This window comes from Pholis gunnellus, assembly GCF_910591455.1.
Source record: "Pholis gunnellus genome assembly, chromosome: 3".
Taxonomy (NCBI): Eukaryota; Metazoa; Chordata; class Actinopteri; order Perciformes; family Pholidae; genus Pholis; species Pholis gunnellus.
The window spans coordinates 29,090,617-29,108,601 of NC_136529.1; the positions used below are offsets into that span (position 1 = coordinate 29,090,617).

At 42.1% G+C, this 17,985-nt stretch overlaps 1 protein-coding gene across 1 annotated transcript; it reads right to left on the reverse strand.

Moving 5' to 3' along the window:
- Positions 1-832: 832 nt before the first annotated feature.
- Positions 833-15,219, reverse strand: tmem74b (transmembrane protein 74B; the record flags this gene model as incomplete). The annotated part of the gene is made up of 4 exons (XM_079156637.1): positions 833-882; positions 11,616-12,189; positions 12,279-12,923; positions 14,962-15,219. The coding sequence occupies 4 exons, from the start codon at positions 15,217-15,219 to the stop codon at positions 833-835; spliced, it is 1,527 nt and encodes a 508-aa protein (XP_079012763.1).
- Positions 15,220-17,985: the final 2,766 nt, after the last annotated feature.

Here is a 17,985-nt window from a genome sequence, read left to right on the forward strand (position 1 = left end):
CAGTTGTTTTAGTAAAGAAGCTCTAATGTGTTTCAATCTGTGGATGAACCGGCTAAACCAGGACCAGCACAAATGAAACTCCTCCTACCTCCGAGGTATCGGAAGTGGACCTTCAGGGTCCCGGAGCCGTCTACCTGCTGTGGTGTTAGTATCTCATGACACACTCATGTGTGGTCCAGCCTCACCTCCTCCTCCTCCTCCTCCTCCTCCTCCTCCTCCTCCTCCTCCTCCTCCTCCTCCTCGGCCTCCCGCTGTGATCGAGGCAGCGCCGTCTTTTCCACGGCAGCAGTCGAAGAGTTGAGGTGATATTCATGCAACAGCAAAAAAACTCCAACAGCGAATGCCTCAATTAAAAGACGAAGGAGTTCAGAGAGCGTCTGAGGGGTCGGTGGAGGACAGGAGGGCAGCAGACGCACTGAACTCACAGGTTACGTTGGTACAGTCACCAAGTAGACCCAGAACCCTCTGGAGGGACCCTGAGGCCTCGGGGCTCCAGGGATGAGCTGGAAAAGGACTCTGAAGGAGACGTCTGGAACACTTTATCGGCCTGCTGAGGCTGCACCCTGAAGATAACAGACAGTAATATAAACATCTCTCCGTGTTATCGGCCTGATCTCACCTCTTCACAGCGCATCACTAGCTGCACCAGAAGATAAACAGCAGCAGAAATGGAGAGTCAGTCCGGTTCCTGTTGTTATGGTGGACACACAAAGCCCAAGTTCAACAGAAACATGTTTTCATCAAAGTCCTTCTTGCTGGTCCTTGTACTGTTCATCTGTTCTGGGCTCTATGATCCGGCCTCCAGCCCACTTGGAGGAAGCGCTTCTTGGTTCTAGACCAGCACCGTGTCGGTGCTGCTGCTCTGGAACCAGTTCTTCTGGCCTTCGAATCCACACGGTGGTCCACAGAGACGTATCTGAGCCCAGACCTTCTGTTTAACCTGTTGTTTCCTGAAGCTCACCTCAGGTAAAGTGACAGTCACGTCATCCTCAAGCTCTCCGGTGTTGATATGAGCTCAAACTGTTGGACTCGTTGGAGAGATTCTTACTTATAATTCACGTACGACGGCCTGGAAGCTGTTTTACTTTCCTCCCTGTCAACGCTTCCTCTGTGCACGTACGCGTTCTACGGTCCAGCTATAATATTCTCCTGTAATCCAAAACATAATAAGGGCGTCAGGAGAGACACCTTCATCCGTGCTGACTCTGGGATCATGAAGGAAATGAAAAGCAGATGCTGGAGGTCTGGAGAGAGAGGTGGCCTTTCATCTGATGAGAGCACAGATCACTGATCTATATCTGCACGACAATAACTTTAATGATTTAAAGGTTGGAATCACAAAAATAAAAGTCCTTTTCCTCTATGTTTTGGTTTTTATTTGACCTTAGACCCATGCGTCTCCTAGGAACCTTCTGGATTTCACGCTCCCCATCCTTCCACCAGATGAAGTTCACCCGACGCCCTCATTCACCTGTTTCCACTTTCCCCCATCAGCCCCGTCAGCTCCATTTACACCAACCAGCTACTAGATTAAGAATGTCATTGTGTGCTTTATGCTGCATCCTGTAATCTATAATCTATAACCCTGATGTTTGAAAGCTGGATCTGAACCAGGAGACAAACCTCTGGTTCTTTAAGAGACTCCAAAGCTTCACGTGTTAAAGCTGCATTCTCTCTAGTGTCCACCAGGGGGCGACTCCTCTGGTTGTATAGAAGTCTATGAGAAAATGACTCTACTTCTCTCTTGATTTATTACCTCAGTAAACATTGTAAACATGAGTTTATGGTCTCAATCTCTGGTTTCAAGTCTTCTTCAATACAGCGTGATGTTCATTTAGTACATGATGGTCCATTTAGAGTCACACAGACCATAAAGCAGGGGATGCTTTAGGGGCGGGGCTACACAGTGATTGACAGGTCGACACCAGAGAGTTGTCGTCATACAACTTTAACCCTTTAGTGTGTTTTCACTTTAACATTGAACTTATAGCTCCACCCTCTCTTATCACTTCTGGTCGCAAAAAAACAAGATGGATGGAAAAAAAGATGGCGTCGGCCATAATGCCTCAAAACCATCACAGTGAGTCCACTTCGCTTTAATTACCAGAATGAGCTGGTGCCTCTCCAAGAGCTGCTCTTCAACCATGTGGACTACATGCATGGTTCTATGAGTTATTTCACCATTATTCACTTTCCTAAAGTCTGCAAAACTCTCAGAAACCACACATTACGGCTCACGCGTGATATTTGGAGTCCGTTCTGTCAGTTTTTCAATAGTACAATGGACCAACACGTCAGCATCTAAAGGGATTTAGTAAAAACCTTTCAGCATGGCAGGAAGTGAGAGGCAGGAGTCAGGAAGGAGGCCGAGGGTTCAGCGTCTCTGGAGCTCCGGTTTGTTGTCTTTGGCTCTGCAGATACGAGACAAAGCAGCAAGTGTCCCCGACTGAGCAACGAGAGGTTATGTAACTCACAGCATCACTCAGAGGCACGTGTGGAGGCCGGTCTTCAGCTCACAGCGAAGCCAACTTCACATCTAAGTTCTGACTCTATCACTGTAAAGTATATAATATATAACATAACACTTAAACTCTTCTGTTTTCTCATTATAGCACCAATGAAACCAACCAGATGCCAAGAGTTTGGTTCAATGAGGTACAGCTGTAACACCATCCTAAAGATGTTTTATTACTGTATTGAAGTGTCAATCAGTTCAGTCCTGGCTGGAGACTCCAGGTCCCAGAATCCTCAGCAGACTGTAGCGCTTTGATCTGTTTCCATCATTCTGTGAGCGAGTTTACCTCTTCGTCTAACAGCTGCTGCTGACTCTTCTTCACTCCGTGACACAGTTCAGAGTGATCTGTAGACTCACAGCTCACTGACAGACACATTACATTTCCTTCATAATAAAAGTCGCTATAATGTTTTTATTGTGACGGTGCAGCAGCAGGAAGTGTTGGGTTTGGGTTAATACAGCATTGTTTCACTTCATAATACTGCAAATATATAATTACTTCAATACTTTAATCAGTGGGCCATCAGCTTAATACCATTGTGTTTGTGACTCAACAGACATTTAATTAAATTTTATTTAATTACCACTTTACAAACCCAGACATGTATTATGTTCATGCTGTGGTGGCCGTCAGGGCCAGCAAGACCTTCTCTGCTGGTCCTGACAGAATCACAAAGTTACAGCTATTTATAATGTAATATTATCTTCTCTTCTCATTGCACAGCTACTGTGCTCCTCAGCTGCTCTGCTTCAGTGCAGCTTGTTTTAAGTAGAGCTTTGATCCAATCAGAGTTCACCTCTGTGTCTCTAGGTAGAAGAGAGGCCCCAGGCCTGCAGACTCACCAGTGAATCCATGTGCAGGTTAAGTGAATGGGGACGATGTTGTTGATTGTCATAGTGTTCAACCAATCAGATCTTTAGTTTGACATGGTGGGCGTATTCTTTGACGTGTCAGAGCTGCTAGCTGGCCTACAGCTACGTGATTGGTCAGTGGGCTAGCGTGACATGTTGGGCGGTGACGATCCCAACATCTGCTGCCTCTGTGGAGCGACATGTTCAGCCTCAAACGCATTAAAACGTGTTCAAGAAACACAACTGAGGAGGCTCGACTGTCTTCACTGGCGTCCATGAATCCAGAAGGACTTCTGACTGGAACTAAAACACACGGATGAACTGAACACCGTGAGATTAAACTCTTTGTTAACAAAGAAAGGAGGATGGACTTTGTCTTTAAACAGTGAACAGCAGCTCTGGTAAGTTAAATGTGTTTGTTTTTACATCTGCAGCAGCTTTAAGATGCTTGTTTATATATTATTATTTGTATGAAGATGGATTTTTGTTTGGTTTAATATGTGATAGGAACCATTGTTACGTCCTATGTTGCTCTGGGGACATATTTAGCTGGTGCCAGTGTTGCCAACTTGGCGACTTTCTCGTTAAATCTGGCGACTTTCCAAACCCTCGTGGCGAGTGTCAAATCTAGCAGCTTGTTCTGAAGTTGTTGGAGACTTCTCTGGTATTAAAAGGAGTCACTGACCCTGCATGAGTCGGCCATAAAGGAGTCACAGCACCCCGCTCGTAAAAGAGGATCCGGGGCCCCGTCTGGAGCCAGACCTGCAGGTTGTGACAGTTTGTGCTGATCAGCTGTCTCTGGTGTTCACAGACATCTTCAACACCTCCCTGGAGACATGCCACGTTCCAGCCTGCTTCAAGGCCTCCACCATCATCCCCGTCCCCAAAAAACCAAGGACCACAGGACCTAATGACTACAGGCCCGTCGCCCTGACCTCTGTGGTCATGAAGTCCTTTGAGCGCCTGGTCCTGTCCCACCTAAAAACCCTCACTGACCCACTCCTGGACCCCCTGCAGTTCGCCTACAGAGCCAACAGGTCTGTAGACGACGCAGTCAACATGGCCCTTCATTTCATTCTCCAGCATCTGGACTCCCCAGGAACCTACGCCAGGATCCTGTTTGTGGACTTCAGCTCTGCCTTCAACACCATCATCCCGTCTCTGCTGCATGACAAGCTCTCCCAGCTGCACGTGCCCGACTCCACCTGCAAGTGCATCACAGACTTCCTGTCTGACAGGAAGCAGCACGTGAAGCTGGGAAAACACGTCTCAGCCTCCCGGACCGTCAGCACCGGTTCCCCCCAAGGCTGCGTTCTCTCCCCTCTGCTCTTCTCCCTGTACACCAACAGCTGCACCTCCAGTCACCAGTCCGTCAAGCTGCTGAAGTTCGTGGATGACACCACCCTCATTGGACTCATCTCTGGTGGGGATGAGTCCGCCTACAGGTGGGAGACTGATCATCTGGTGACCTGGTGGTCTGAACAACCTGGAGCTCAACGCTCTAAAGACAGTGGAGATGGTTGTGGACTTCCGGAAGAACGCAGCCCCACCAGCCCCCATCACCCTGTGTGACTCCCCCGTTGACGCGGTGGAGTTCTTCCGCTTCCTGGGCTCCATCATATCCCAGGACCTCAAGTGGGAGCTGAACATCAGCTCCATCACCAAGAAGGCTCAGCAGAGGATGTACTTCCTGAGGCAGCTGAAGAAATTCAACCTGCCAAAGACAATGATGGTGCACTTCTACACAGCCATCATTGAGTCCATCCTCTGCTCCTCCATCACGGTCTGGTACGCTGCAGCCACTGCCAAGGACAAGCGCAGACTGCAGCGCATCATCCGCTCTACTGAGAAGGTGATTGGCTGCAATCTGCCGTCCCTCCAGGACTTGTTCGCTTCAAGGACCCTGAAGCGAGCCAGAAGGATTGTAGCCGACCCCTCTCACCCTGGACACGAACTGTTGGAGCTCCTCCCATCTGGCAGGAGGCTGCGGTCCATCAGGACCAAGACCTCCGGACACATGAACAGCTTCTTCCCTTCCGCAGTCGGGCTCATTAACAGAGCCCGGGACCCCCACTGACTGTCATCCCCAGGAAAAATTCCTACCGGTCACTCCCCTGCATCCCTTCGATCCGTATTTCACTCGACACTTTTACACTACACATCCTACCTGTTTATAGTCCTGTTATCGGTTCGTTTGTGCACTTTATTTTATATTTCACTTTATTTTATATTTCACTTTGTTTTATATTTCATCCTTATTCTATGTTTCACTTTATTTTATATCCCAATATTAATATTATTTTGTTTCTACTTGCACTGATTGTTGTTGTTGTTGTTGATTGTTAAATGTTAAGCACCTTCCCGTCATGTCAAATTCCTTGTATGTTCAACATACCATGGCAATAAACGGTTCTGATTCTGATTCTGATTCTGATTTTAAGGCTCACGTTGTGAGGTCATCGTGAGCCTTTTCCTGGTTACTTTGTGTCTCTTTGCGTGATGTTCTGATGTTCTGATGTTCTGATGTTCTGATGTTCTGATGTTCTGATGTTTTGATGTTTTGTAGGTGAAGGCCGGAGGTGTAATCCATGCATGGTCGGGGGTTTTATGTTCTTGTTTCAAGGTCTCATAAACCAGAGAGTGTTACAATGACACATTAGTGACATTTAGTGGTTATTTTGCAGGGAAACTCTTACAGGACCCTTAGGGGTCCCTTAGGGGTCCCTTAGGGGACCCTGGACCCCAGTTTGGAAACCAAAGCTCCGTACCACACTGCTGCTGTTTGTTTTTCTAATTATGATTTTTAAAGTCAACATGTAAAGATTAGAAGTCAATCACATGTCTCCATCACTGATCACTGTTTCCTGTCTCAGTGATGTGGCGCCCTCTGCTGCCCGGAACCTGAAGTACTCTGATTACTTCCATACAGTATGTACAGTACATATATATACACAGTATGTACAGTACATATATATATACAGTATGTACAGTACATATATATACAGTATGTACAGTACATATATATACAGTATGTACAGTACATATATACAGTATGTACAGTATATATACAGTATGTACAGTATATATATATACAGTATGTACAGTACATATATATACACAGTATGTACAGTACATATATATATACAGTATGTACAGTACATATATATATCTGCTCAGCACATGTCAGCTTCTCACTGTTTTCTTCTGCCTCGTATTAGATCTCATGTAAACAGTAATTGGTCACTTTATTAGGTACAGAGCTGCTGTTTACTCTTCATCCTTTCATACTTTATTGAAAATGTTCAAAGTGAAAAGTTACAAACCTGATAAAATACAAAGTAGAACTAAAAGACATGAACACGACTCACAGACCTGCTGCAGTAACATTAACCCTCGACCCGCTGGCCCCAACTGTGTTCGTACATTCCTCACATTCATCCTGAGCAACACATATTATGGTCTGTCATAAAAAGTTATATTATGGTCTGTCATAAAAAGTCATATTATGGTCTGTCATAAAAAGTTATATTATGGTCTGTCATAAAAAGTTATATTATGGTCTGTCATAAAAAGTCATATTATGGTCTGTCATAAAAAGTCATATTATGGTCTGTCATAAAAAGTCATATTATGGTCTGTCATAAAAAGTCATATTATGGTCTGTCATAAAAAGTTATATTATGGTCTGTCATAAAAAGTCATATTATGGTCTGTCATAAAAAGTCATATTATGGTCTGTCATAAAAAGTCATATTATGGTCTGTCATAAAAAGTCATATTATGGTCTGTCATAAAAAGTTATATTATGGTCTGTCATAAAAAGTTATATTATGGTCTGTCATAAAACATCATATTATGGTCTGTCATAAAAAGTTATATTATGGTCTGTCATAAAAAGTCATATTATGGTCTGTCATAAAAAGTCATATTATGGTCTGTCATAAAAAGTTATATTATGGTCTGTCATAAAAAGTCATATTATGGTCTGTCATAAAAAGTCATATTATGGTCTGTCATAAAAAGTCATATTATGGTCTGTCATAAAAAGTCATATTATGGTCTGTCATAAAACATCATATTATGGTCTGTCATAAAAAGTCATATTATGGTCTGTCATAAAAAGTCATATTATGGTCTGTCATAAAAAGTTATATTATGGTCTGTCATAAAAAGTCATATTATGGTCTGTCATAAAAAGTCATATTATGGTCTGTCATAAAAAGTCATATTATGGTCTGTCATAAAAAGTTATATTATGGTCTGTCATAAAAAGTCATATTATGGTCTGTCATAAAAAGTCATATTATGGTCTGTCATAAAAAGTCATATTATGGTCTGTCATAAAAAGTTATATTATGGTCTGTCATAAAAAGTTATATTATGGTCTGTCATAAAAAGTCATATTATGGTCTGTCATAAAAAGTCATATTATGGTCTGTCATAAAAAGTCATATTATGGTCTGTCATAAAAAGTCATATTATGGTCTGTCATAAAAAGTTATATTATGGTCTGTCATAAAAAGTCATATTATGGTCTGTCATAAAAAGTCATATTATGGTCTGTCATAAAAAGTCATATTATGGTCTGTCATAAAAAGTCATATTATGGTCTGTCATAAAAAGTTATATTATGGTCTGTCATAAAAAGTTATATTATGGTCTGTCATAAAACATCATATTATGGTCTGTCATAAAAAGTTATATTATGGTCTGTCATAAAAAGTCATATTATGGTCTGTCATAAAAAGTCATATTATGGTCTGTCATAAAAAGTTATATTATGGTCTGTCATAAAAAGTCATATTATGGTCTGTCATAAAAAGTCATATTATGGTCTGTCATAAAAAGTCATATTATGGTCTGTCATAAAAAGTCATATTATGGTCTGTCATAAAAAGTCATATTATGGTCTGTCATAAAAAGTCATATTATGGTCTGTCATAAAAAGTCATATTATGGTCTGTCATAAAAAGTCATATTATGGTCTGTCATAAAAAGTCATATTATGGTCTGTCATAAAAAGTCATATTATGGTCTGTCATAAAAAGTTATATTATGGTCTGTCATAAAAAGTTATATTATGGTCTGTCATAAAACATCATATTATGGTCTGTCATAAAAAGTTATATTATGGTCTGTCATAAAAAGTCATATTATGGTCTGTCATAAAACATCATATTATGGTCTGTCATAAAAAGTCATATTATGGTCTGTCATAAAACATCATATTATGGTCTGTCATAAAAAGTTATATTATAGTCTGTCATAAAACATCATATTATGGTCTGTCATAAAAAGTTATATTATGGTCTGTCATAAAACATTATATTATGGTCTGTCATAAAACATCATATTATGGTCTGTCATAAAAAGTTATATTATGGTCTGTCATAAAAAGTCATATTATGGTCTGTCATAAAACATCATATTATGGTCTGTCATAAAAAGTCATATTATGGTCTGTCATAAAACATCATATTATGGTCTGTCATAAAAAGTTATATTATAGTCTGTCATAAAACATCATATTATGGTCTGTCATAAAAAGTTATATTATGGTCTGTCATAAAACATCATATTATGGTCTGTCATAAAACATCATATTACGGTCTGTCATAAAACAGTATTTTGATAGTACGTTATTAGTACTTTTACTGTAGTAATGGTTCTGAATACTTCACTCGATCACATCAACAGAAGTTCAAGAGACAAAATCAAAACTTATATCGGTCACGTTAATAAAAATCATATTTCACGTATAACATGCAAATTCACCGCTTTCTAACTGTCAGTGGAGACGGGTGTTTCTCCTAATGATGACATTAAAAAATCATATTTATATACACATATATAATATATATACATGTGTGTGTGTGTGTGTGTGTGTGTGTGTGTGTGTGTGTGTGTGTGTGTGTGTGTGTGTGTTCAATAGATATATTTTAATATTTATCTCTTTCTTCAGTTATAAACATTAAAAACTCCCGACATTCAACTATAATTGATTAATTGCGTTGATCTCGGCTCTTGAGGAGATTTTAAAGATTTTTAAAATATGAAATGAATAATCATCAACAATAAACACTTTATTATGATATAATATGAATAGAGCAACATACTGAAGTTACACAATGTTCATAGAATACAGTGAAGCAACGCTTCTTCTGTTTGTAATAACACACATTGACTAAATGAAATATGTCCCATAAAAAGTTACAAATATTATAAAGTCATGCTTAAAACACGACTTACATAAGAAAAAGCATTTTAATCATTATTTATTATTCGTCTGGCAGATGAATTATAAATGATTTTTGCTCAAATTTGTCTTCAGCGTTTTAATTTGAGCACAAAACAACATGAGGAGAAAACTGTGAAGTAAAACAATAAATAGATCGTATGAATAAAACAAGCCTGTGACCTGGTGTCACCGTTAACATTAACATGGTTCATTACAGCTACAGACACTACAGACACTACAGACACTACAGACACTACAGACACTAGTTCATGTTCTATTACTCATCAACATTTACCCCAGCTGACGGTAGAAACCCCTTCAGTGAAACATCCCTTTAAAGTCCTTTATTTCTAAATATTACTTTCATTCAGTCATATATTGCATTCACAAAAAGAACACATAATCATTTCATAAACTTCTATATTCATCATTTCATTCAGACATTTTTCAGCTGAATGGAATAAATTCCTTAAACCTTTGAAGGCTAAACATGTGACAGTCCTGCTTTATTGTACCTCTGCTAAATATCCCTTTATTATTAAACTGTTATTAAACTATTATTAAACACACATCTATGAAGACAGAATCATACAAAAGAGCAGAAATGTTCATACACCAGTGTTTCCAAGGCGACTGCACCGAAACCACGTGACTGTTGACACCATGTGACCGACAGCGTCAACGTACATTCATAGTCTCTGAGTAAATGCTACTGCTGTGTGTGTGTGTGTGTGTGTGTGTGTGTGTGTGTGTGTGTGTGTGCGTGTGTGTGTGTGCGTGCGTGCGTGTGTGTGTGTGCGTGTGTGTGTGTGTGTGTGTGTGTGTGTGGCTACGGTAACCTTGGCTAGTTGGCTCACTCTACAGACTTTAGCTCATTAGCATAATCTATTGTCTGTTTCCTCGTTAAGGCAGAAAAGAACAATAATCTGTTTACATATGAAACTCATAATTAAAGGTTCGTTAGTCGCAGGACGGAGCTGCAGGATGTCGGGAAGTGATGCTGATGATAAACACGAGGAGACGGTTCAGGAGACGTTGGATTTGTGAAACGAAGAGTTCTGTTTTTGTTTTTTGTTTTTTAATTAATTAATTTATTAGTTTATTTATTTATTTACGTGTTGATGTTCTCACTTCACGAGAAAGAAGGTTTACAGATGAATAAACACTGTTAGTTATGATCAGGAATGATGCTGGTTAGAGATAATATTAAATAAAACATAATTGATATTTATTTGTGTGTGTGTGTGTGTGTGAGGCTCATCATGAGTTGGGAGAAGCTCGTTTAATTCACTGATGTGTGTGTGTGTGGTTTGGCTCCGCCTCCACAAACACTCACCAGACCTGCTTCAAGAGCTGATTGAGTCCTTCCACAACATACGCACAAAACACACGTACACAACATTCAAACACAACCGTAATGTTGGCTTGTGTGCAATCAGGTGTACATTGTCCTGCTAAACAAACACACAAACACACAAACACACAAACACATAACTTAAGGTACTTTATAGCGTCCTTTGTGGTCAACTTTATTTAATCTCTTTAATTTCACAATGATGTTAATGATGTCATCATCTGGTGACTTCATTGAAAATAGATGCTAATATGTTAGCATACAAAATAGCTTCTCAAGCTAATGAGTTGAACCGTGAACTCTGAATTCAGCTTCAGAGATATTCAGATAAATATTCATTCATTAGAATAATAAACAGAAATATTATCATAATAAAACAGTTAATCCTTCATGAACTTATTGCAGGTTTAATGAAAGCACATTGTTTGGTCTTTGACTTCCTGCAGGACATGAGGACTTTCAATCTTCCCCGTTGATTCTAAATGTTTTCTCAGCAGCATCACTTCCCTCTAAATGACCGTAATGACATCAGATATTATTCATAAACACAGTGACCTCTGACCCCAGCATGTGCTTTTAAATGTGAAACTGATTAAATATTTTAGAATACACGACCGTCCACCTCCACCAATGTGCTCTTTCTCCTGGTAACGTACCTCCGGTCCTCTGCGATGAGGACACGTGTCCTCCTGGTAACGTACCTCCGGTCCTCTGCGATGAGGACACGTGTCCTCCTGGTAACGTACCTCCGGTCCTCTGCGATGAGGACACGTGTCCTCCTGGTAACGTACCTCCGGTCCTCTGCGATGAGGACACGTGTCCTCCTGGTAACGTACCTCCGGTCCTCTGCGATGAGGACACGTGTCCTCCTGGTAACGTACCTCCGGTCCTCTGAGATGAGGACACGTGTCCTCCTGGTAACGTACCTCCGGTCCTCTGAGATGAGGACACGTGTCCTCCTGGTAACGTACCTCCGGTCCTCTGCGATGAGGACACGTGTCCTCCTGGTAACGTACCTCCGGTCCTCTGAGATGAGGACACGTGTCCTCCTGGTAACGTACCTCCGGTCCTCTGTGATGAGGACACGTGTCCTCCTGGTAACGTACCTCCGGTCCTCTGAGATGAGGACACGTGTCCTCCTGGTAACGTACCTCTGGTCCTCTGTGATGAGGACACGTGTCCTCCACAGTAACGCTGGTTGAAGCCTTTGTGCTCAACATGTGCTTCGTCCTGTCAGCACCATTGAGGGGGATCCTGCTCCATTTTGCATCCCCATTTTGGATCTCACTCAGAGGAGGCAGCAAGAAAAGTCACATGACTCCATGAGCAGCAGCTGAAGAGGAAGAAGAGGACGAAGCAGGAGGAAGAGGAAGAGGAAGAGGAGTATTCCTGCTGGGTCCTGGTTCTGATTTGGAGTCCCGGCTCGGACCTGGCTGTATGTTATTCCGCTCCACCAAAAACTCCTCCCCTCCGTCCTCGCCTCCTCCTCCTCCTCCCACCTCCCCTGTGGCCAGCTGCTTCATCCTCAGGTTGATGGAGCCGTAAGTCCTCTTGGGCCGGACGAAGGCGGCGCGGCGCCGGTGCATCTCTCCCCGACAGATGGACACCATGAGCAGGACGGACAGGAACATCCCGCCCAGGGTCAGCAGGCCCAGGCCCGCGATGATGCACTTGTCCAGGTGGGAGCCCAGCTGGGCGTAGTACATCTCCAGCTTCTCCATCTGCCGGGCCGACACCGAGTCCGGGTCCACTTTGGCCTCTCGGGGGATGGTGTAGGCGATGACCACGAGGACGATGCCGCTCACCAGGAACACCAGAGCGAAGATGAAGCCGTAGTCCGCCGAGTGGTCGTCAGACGGGTGGAACTCTGTGAAGTCATGTCCTTCCTCCTGCCCTCCTCCTCCTCCTCCTCCTCCTCCTCCTTCCTCTTCATCGTAGCACCGAGGAGAGAGATCCCGATGCTGCTGCTCCCTCTGAGACAGAGAGGACACAAAGTACAGAAGACAAAAGAGGACAAACGAGAGTAAACCAACAATGATGAAGACGAGGATGAGAAAAGCAAAGGAAGAAGAAGAACTGATACAGGTTCAATCAATGACCGGTTTTATGAATGAATATGTATTTATTAGAACCGGTCATCCCACCAAACGTGTCTAACAGGATCTCGTGTTGTGTGGAACCATCCAGACACAAGCAAGCTGAGTTTGAGGAGTCCTGTGAGCGGCTTCAGTAACACGTGAATAAAATCTAGATTCAGGCCTCCACCAACCAGTCGACACGACGTCTACGTCCATCTGTGTGAAACTATGAGTCCTTGAGTTACGGCCGAACGTGTTGGTGAGGTCACAGTGACGTTTGATGTTTGACCACCAAAATCTAATCAGTTCCTCTTTGAGTGCAGCAGGAACTTTGTGTGAACAGAATGAAACTCTTCTGACCGCAGCGGTCAAATTAAACCCTCAACTCCAAATCAATGAAAACATGTTTTCAGAATGTGTTGCGTCATCAATACCTGACCGACATAATTAGACCTCCTAGCTTCTGTTCGCCCTGCTCTTATTCTTCTTCTTCTTCTTCTTCTCTTCACTGGAACATTACATTTGTGTACGTTAATTAAAACATCTGGTGGGTTTTTAAACGTTGGTTTATTTAAACGTTGGTTTAATGTATTTAAACGTTGGAAAGCGGTACATTGCTGTATTTAGACGTTGTTTTGTGTAAACACAGCGGTACCTTGCTGTATTTAAACGTTGTTTTGTGTAAACACAGCGGTACCTTGCTGTATTTAAACGTTGTTTTGTGTAAACACAGCAGTACCTTGCTGTATTTAAACGTTGTTTTGTGTAAACACAGCAGTACCTTGCTGTATTTAAACGTTGTTTTGTGTAAACACAGCGGTACCTTGCTGTATTTAAACGTTGTTTTGTGTAAACACAGCAGTACCTTGCTGTATTTAAACGTTGTTTTGTGTAAACACAGCAGTACCTTGCTGTATTTAGACGTTGTTTTGTGTAAACACAGCGGTACCTTGCTGTATTTAAACGTTGTTTTGTGTAAACACAGCGGTACCTTGCTGTATTTAAACGTTGTTTTGTGTAAACACAGCGGTACCTTGCTGTATTTAAACGTTGTTTTGTGTAAACACAGCGGTACCTTGCTGTATTTAAACGTTGTTTTGTGTAAACACAGCGGTACCTTGCTGTATTTAAACGTTGTTTTGTGTAAACACAGCAGTACCTTGCTGTATTTAAACATTGTTTTATGTAAACACAGCGGTACCTTGCTGTATTTAGACATTGGAAAGCGGTACCTTGCTGTATTTAAACGTTGTTTTGTGTAAACACAGCAGTACCTTGCTGTATTTAAACGTTGTTTTGTGTAAACACAGCAGTACCTTGCTGTATTTAAACGTTGTTTTGTGTAAACACAGCAGTACCTTGCTGTATTTAAACGTTGTTTTGTGTAAACACAGCAGTACCTTGCTGTATTTAAACATTGTTTTATGTAAACACAGCGGTACCTTGCTGTATTTAGACATTGGAAAGCGGTACCTTGCTGTATTTAAACGTTGTTTTGTGTAAACACAGCAGTACCTTGCTGTATTTAAACGTTGTTTTGTGTAAACACAGCGGTACCTTGCTGTATTTAGACATTGGAAAGCGGTACCTTGCTGTATTTAAACGTTGTTTTGTGTAAACACAGCAGTACCTTGCTGTATTTAAACGTTGTTTTGTGTAAACACAGCGGTACCTTGCTGTATTTAAACGTTGTTTTGTGTAAACACAGCGGTACCTTGCTGTATTTAAACGTTGTTTTGTGTAAACACAGCGGTACCTTGCTGTATTTAAACGTTGTTTTGTGTAAACACAGCGGTACCTTGCTGTATTTAAACGTTGTTTTGTGTAAACACAGCGGTACCTTGCTGTATTTAAACGTTGTTTTGTGTAAACACAGCGGTACCTTGCTGTATTTAAACGTTGTTTTGTGTAAACACAGCGGTACCTTGCTGTTTCCAGAGGTTGAGGTCTGACCACCGGTCGGCTCCGTCGCCCCCTGCTGGCGGAGCTCGTGCTCCTCGTCCTGCTCGTACGAGGCGTTCTCGAACCCCCGGGCGGCGCAGCCCGCTGTAGCCTTCCAGGGCGCCGAGGTTGGGGACACTCCTCTCCGGCCTCCTCCTCCTCCTCCTCCTCCTCCTCCTCCTCCTCCTCCTCCGCCCCCCCGCAGCTCCCGGAGCTCTACGGCGTTGAAAGAGGACTCCATCTGTCAGATGTGCTCATGTCCTCACCGCCCCCCCGCTCTGCATCATCCTCACTGATGAAGATCAAACAGGAAGTTCAACAAACTGAATAATAATAATTTTCCTTTAAGTGGTCGATATAGTGACTTATTTGATTTATTTAAATATTCATAACCTGTTGGACTAAATCTACACATTGGTGACCTGCAGCCTGACCGTTTATGTATTTATGAAATATCTTTATTCAGTGTATAAAATACAGGTTTTACACTTCAATAGTACCAGCAGCAGTGAAGACTACCTTTATATGTTATATATGAGTCACTGCTGTTAGTATCACTTCTTATACACTTTGTATTTTTACTCTTGTATTTAGTCTTTAATGTTGAATTTGACTCTTTATTTATTAAATGAATCTGCTTCTATTCTATTTTGTGTCGTTATTATTCATTTTATGTTGGTATATCTTTATATATATATTCTTCTTCTTCTGTTGTAATCTTTAATAAAACTCTTCTGGATAAATAAAGTTCTATCTTTCTCTCATTTAAATGAACACACATTTTATAAAGTTACAGTAAAACTCTTACAAATACTACTCTGAATGAGTACTTTTACTACTGTAGTACTCTTTAACCCGAACTCTTTATACTCCATATTCTACACACAGAACATCTCACCTCAGCACCATTAATGCTGTCACTTCCTGTTGAGCCCTAACACACACACAGACACACACACACACACAGACACACACACACACACACACACACACACACACACACACACACACACACACACACACACACACACACACACACACACACACACACAGTCACATACACGTGGATACAGCATGGTGATGACACAGTGAGATAATCGTCTATAACACGGTACAAACATTCATGTGTTCATTGTTGAACACATGAACTCAGATCTGGGTGTGAACCTCGCTCATGCGCAGTTCAGCCTGTTTCTCACCGGTTGTTAATCAGAAGCCTGTGTGTGAATATTAGTGTTCATCACCAGGCTGCTATTACCTCATCATCATCATCATCATCATCATCATCATCATCATCATTATGATGTCATTTCATCCATGACATCTGTCATTTGTGCTTCTTTGTATTTTTTACATCCTTCCGGTTCATTTGAATTCAATTCAAATTATTTTTGTTTCGCAAAAAGATCAGAAATCACGAATGAAACATGTTTAATTCTCCAGCCGGTTATAAGAGACACCGTGTCGACACGGTGACCGATCATCGGCACATCAGGCGCCCTAAGCCCGCAGCAGAGAGCCCGAGAGACCGCGGGACGATCTCCAGCACCGCGACCTTGTGATGCGCAAAAAAACAACCCCAAAAACCTGGACCAGTACCCTCCATCTGTGTGTGTGTGTGTGTGTGTGTGTGATGGTATTATCTCCACACCGACTGACACGTTATTCATGATCCGGATGTGACGGCTGATAAAAAGCTTCTTATGTGGATATGAATAAAAACAGCTGATCGTTTAAGCAGGTTTGATGGATTCGGTATCAGGCGGCACCGACCTGAACCAGAACCAGCACGGATGCAGCGATCGATCACCTGCAGGGCATCGATCAGAGGGTTTTGGGGTTTTTTGTTTCGCTTGCGTAAAGTGATCGGGATGAGAGCGCGCGCGGTCCTACCTGGTGCTGATGGTGCCACGCGACCGGGCGGGAATCAGGAGGTTCTGCGGGACATCATCATCCGGAGAGACGGAGAGATGCTGGATCATGTGGGAGGGGGGGGCACTGAGCATGCGCAGAAGCAGCCTGTGTTCCTCTCTGCTGGTGTTTGAGGAGTCACAGATTCATCAATAAATAAGATGAACCTTTATTGATTCAGCACAAAGGAACCTGCTTAATGAGGAGTTATAGTCTATAGTGAAAGGTGTTAATATAGTATAACGTAGTATATATACATGTGTATAGTACATAGTATAGTACAACAGAACAGAATATCAAATATATCATTAAAGTGTATTATAATACATAGGCTGAATACAAAAATAAATCATCACATATAATAAATAAATCTCCATGACTTGCTCTACTTTTAACATATTGATCACTAAATATACATGAACACATATTTAACTTGTTAACGTGACATCATCGACACGTTCCACTGCTGGTGGGCTACAGAGTTATCTTCAGGGGACCTTGAATATGTGAAATCATGGAGACGTATTGTTCAGTTGTCTAATAAAGTGTCCTCGTGTTGGGACCAGGAAGCAGCCTGTAAATGTAGACGGAAGGTCAGAGAGACAGAGGAACCTCCTCATAGCTAATTATAGATCCCTGAATCCAGAGAGGACATCAGTCATGAGGACACCAAGAGTTTCTTTGTTCCTCGCTGAGAAGCTGCTGCTGTAATCTGAGTCTCTTTGTCTTCAGTCAAGGACGAGAGCTTCAGGTCAAACCGGGAGAAAGAGACTCCAGAGCTTCATGTGTTGAAGCTGCATTCTCTCTAGTGTCCACCAGGGGGCGACTCCTCTGGTCCTATAGAAGTCTATGAGAAAATGACTCTACTTCTCTCTTGATTTATTACCTCAGTAAACATTGTAAACATGAGTTTATGGTCTCAATCTCTAGTTTCAAGTCTTCTTCAATACAGCATGATGTTCATTTAGTAAATGATGGTCCATTTAGACCAGGGGTCCCCAAACTTTTTCCTGTGAGGGCCACATCACTGAACATATCGTTTGACCTGGGGCCCGATCATTGGGGGGGGGGGGGGGGGGTGCTACGTGCTTGCTAC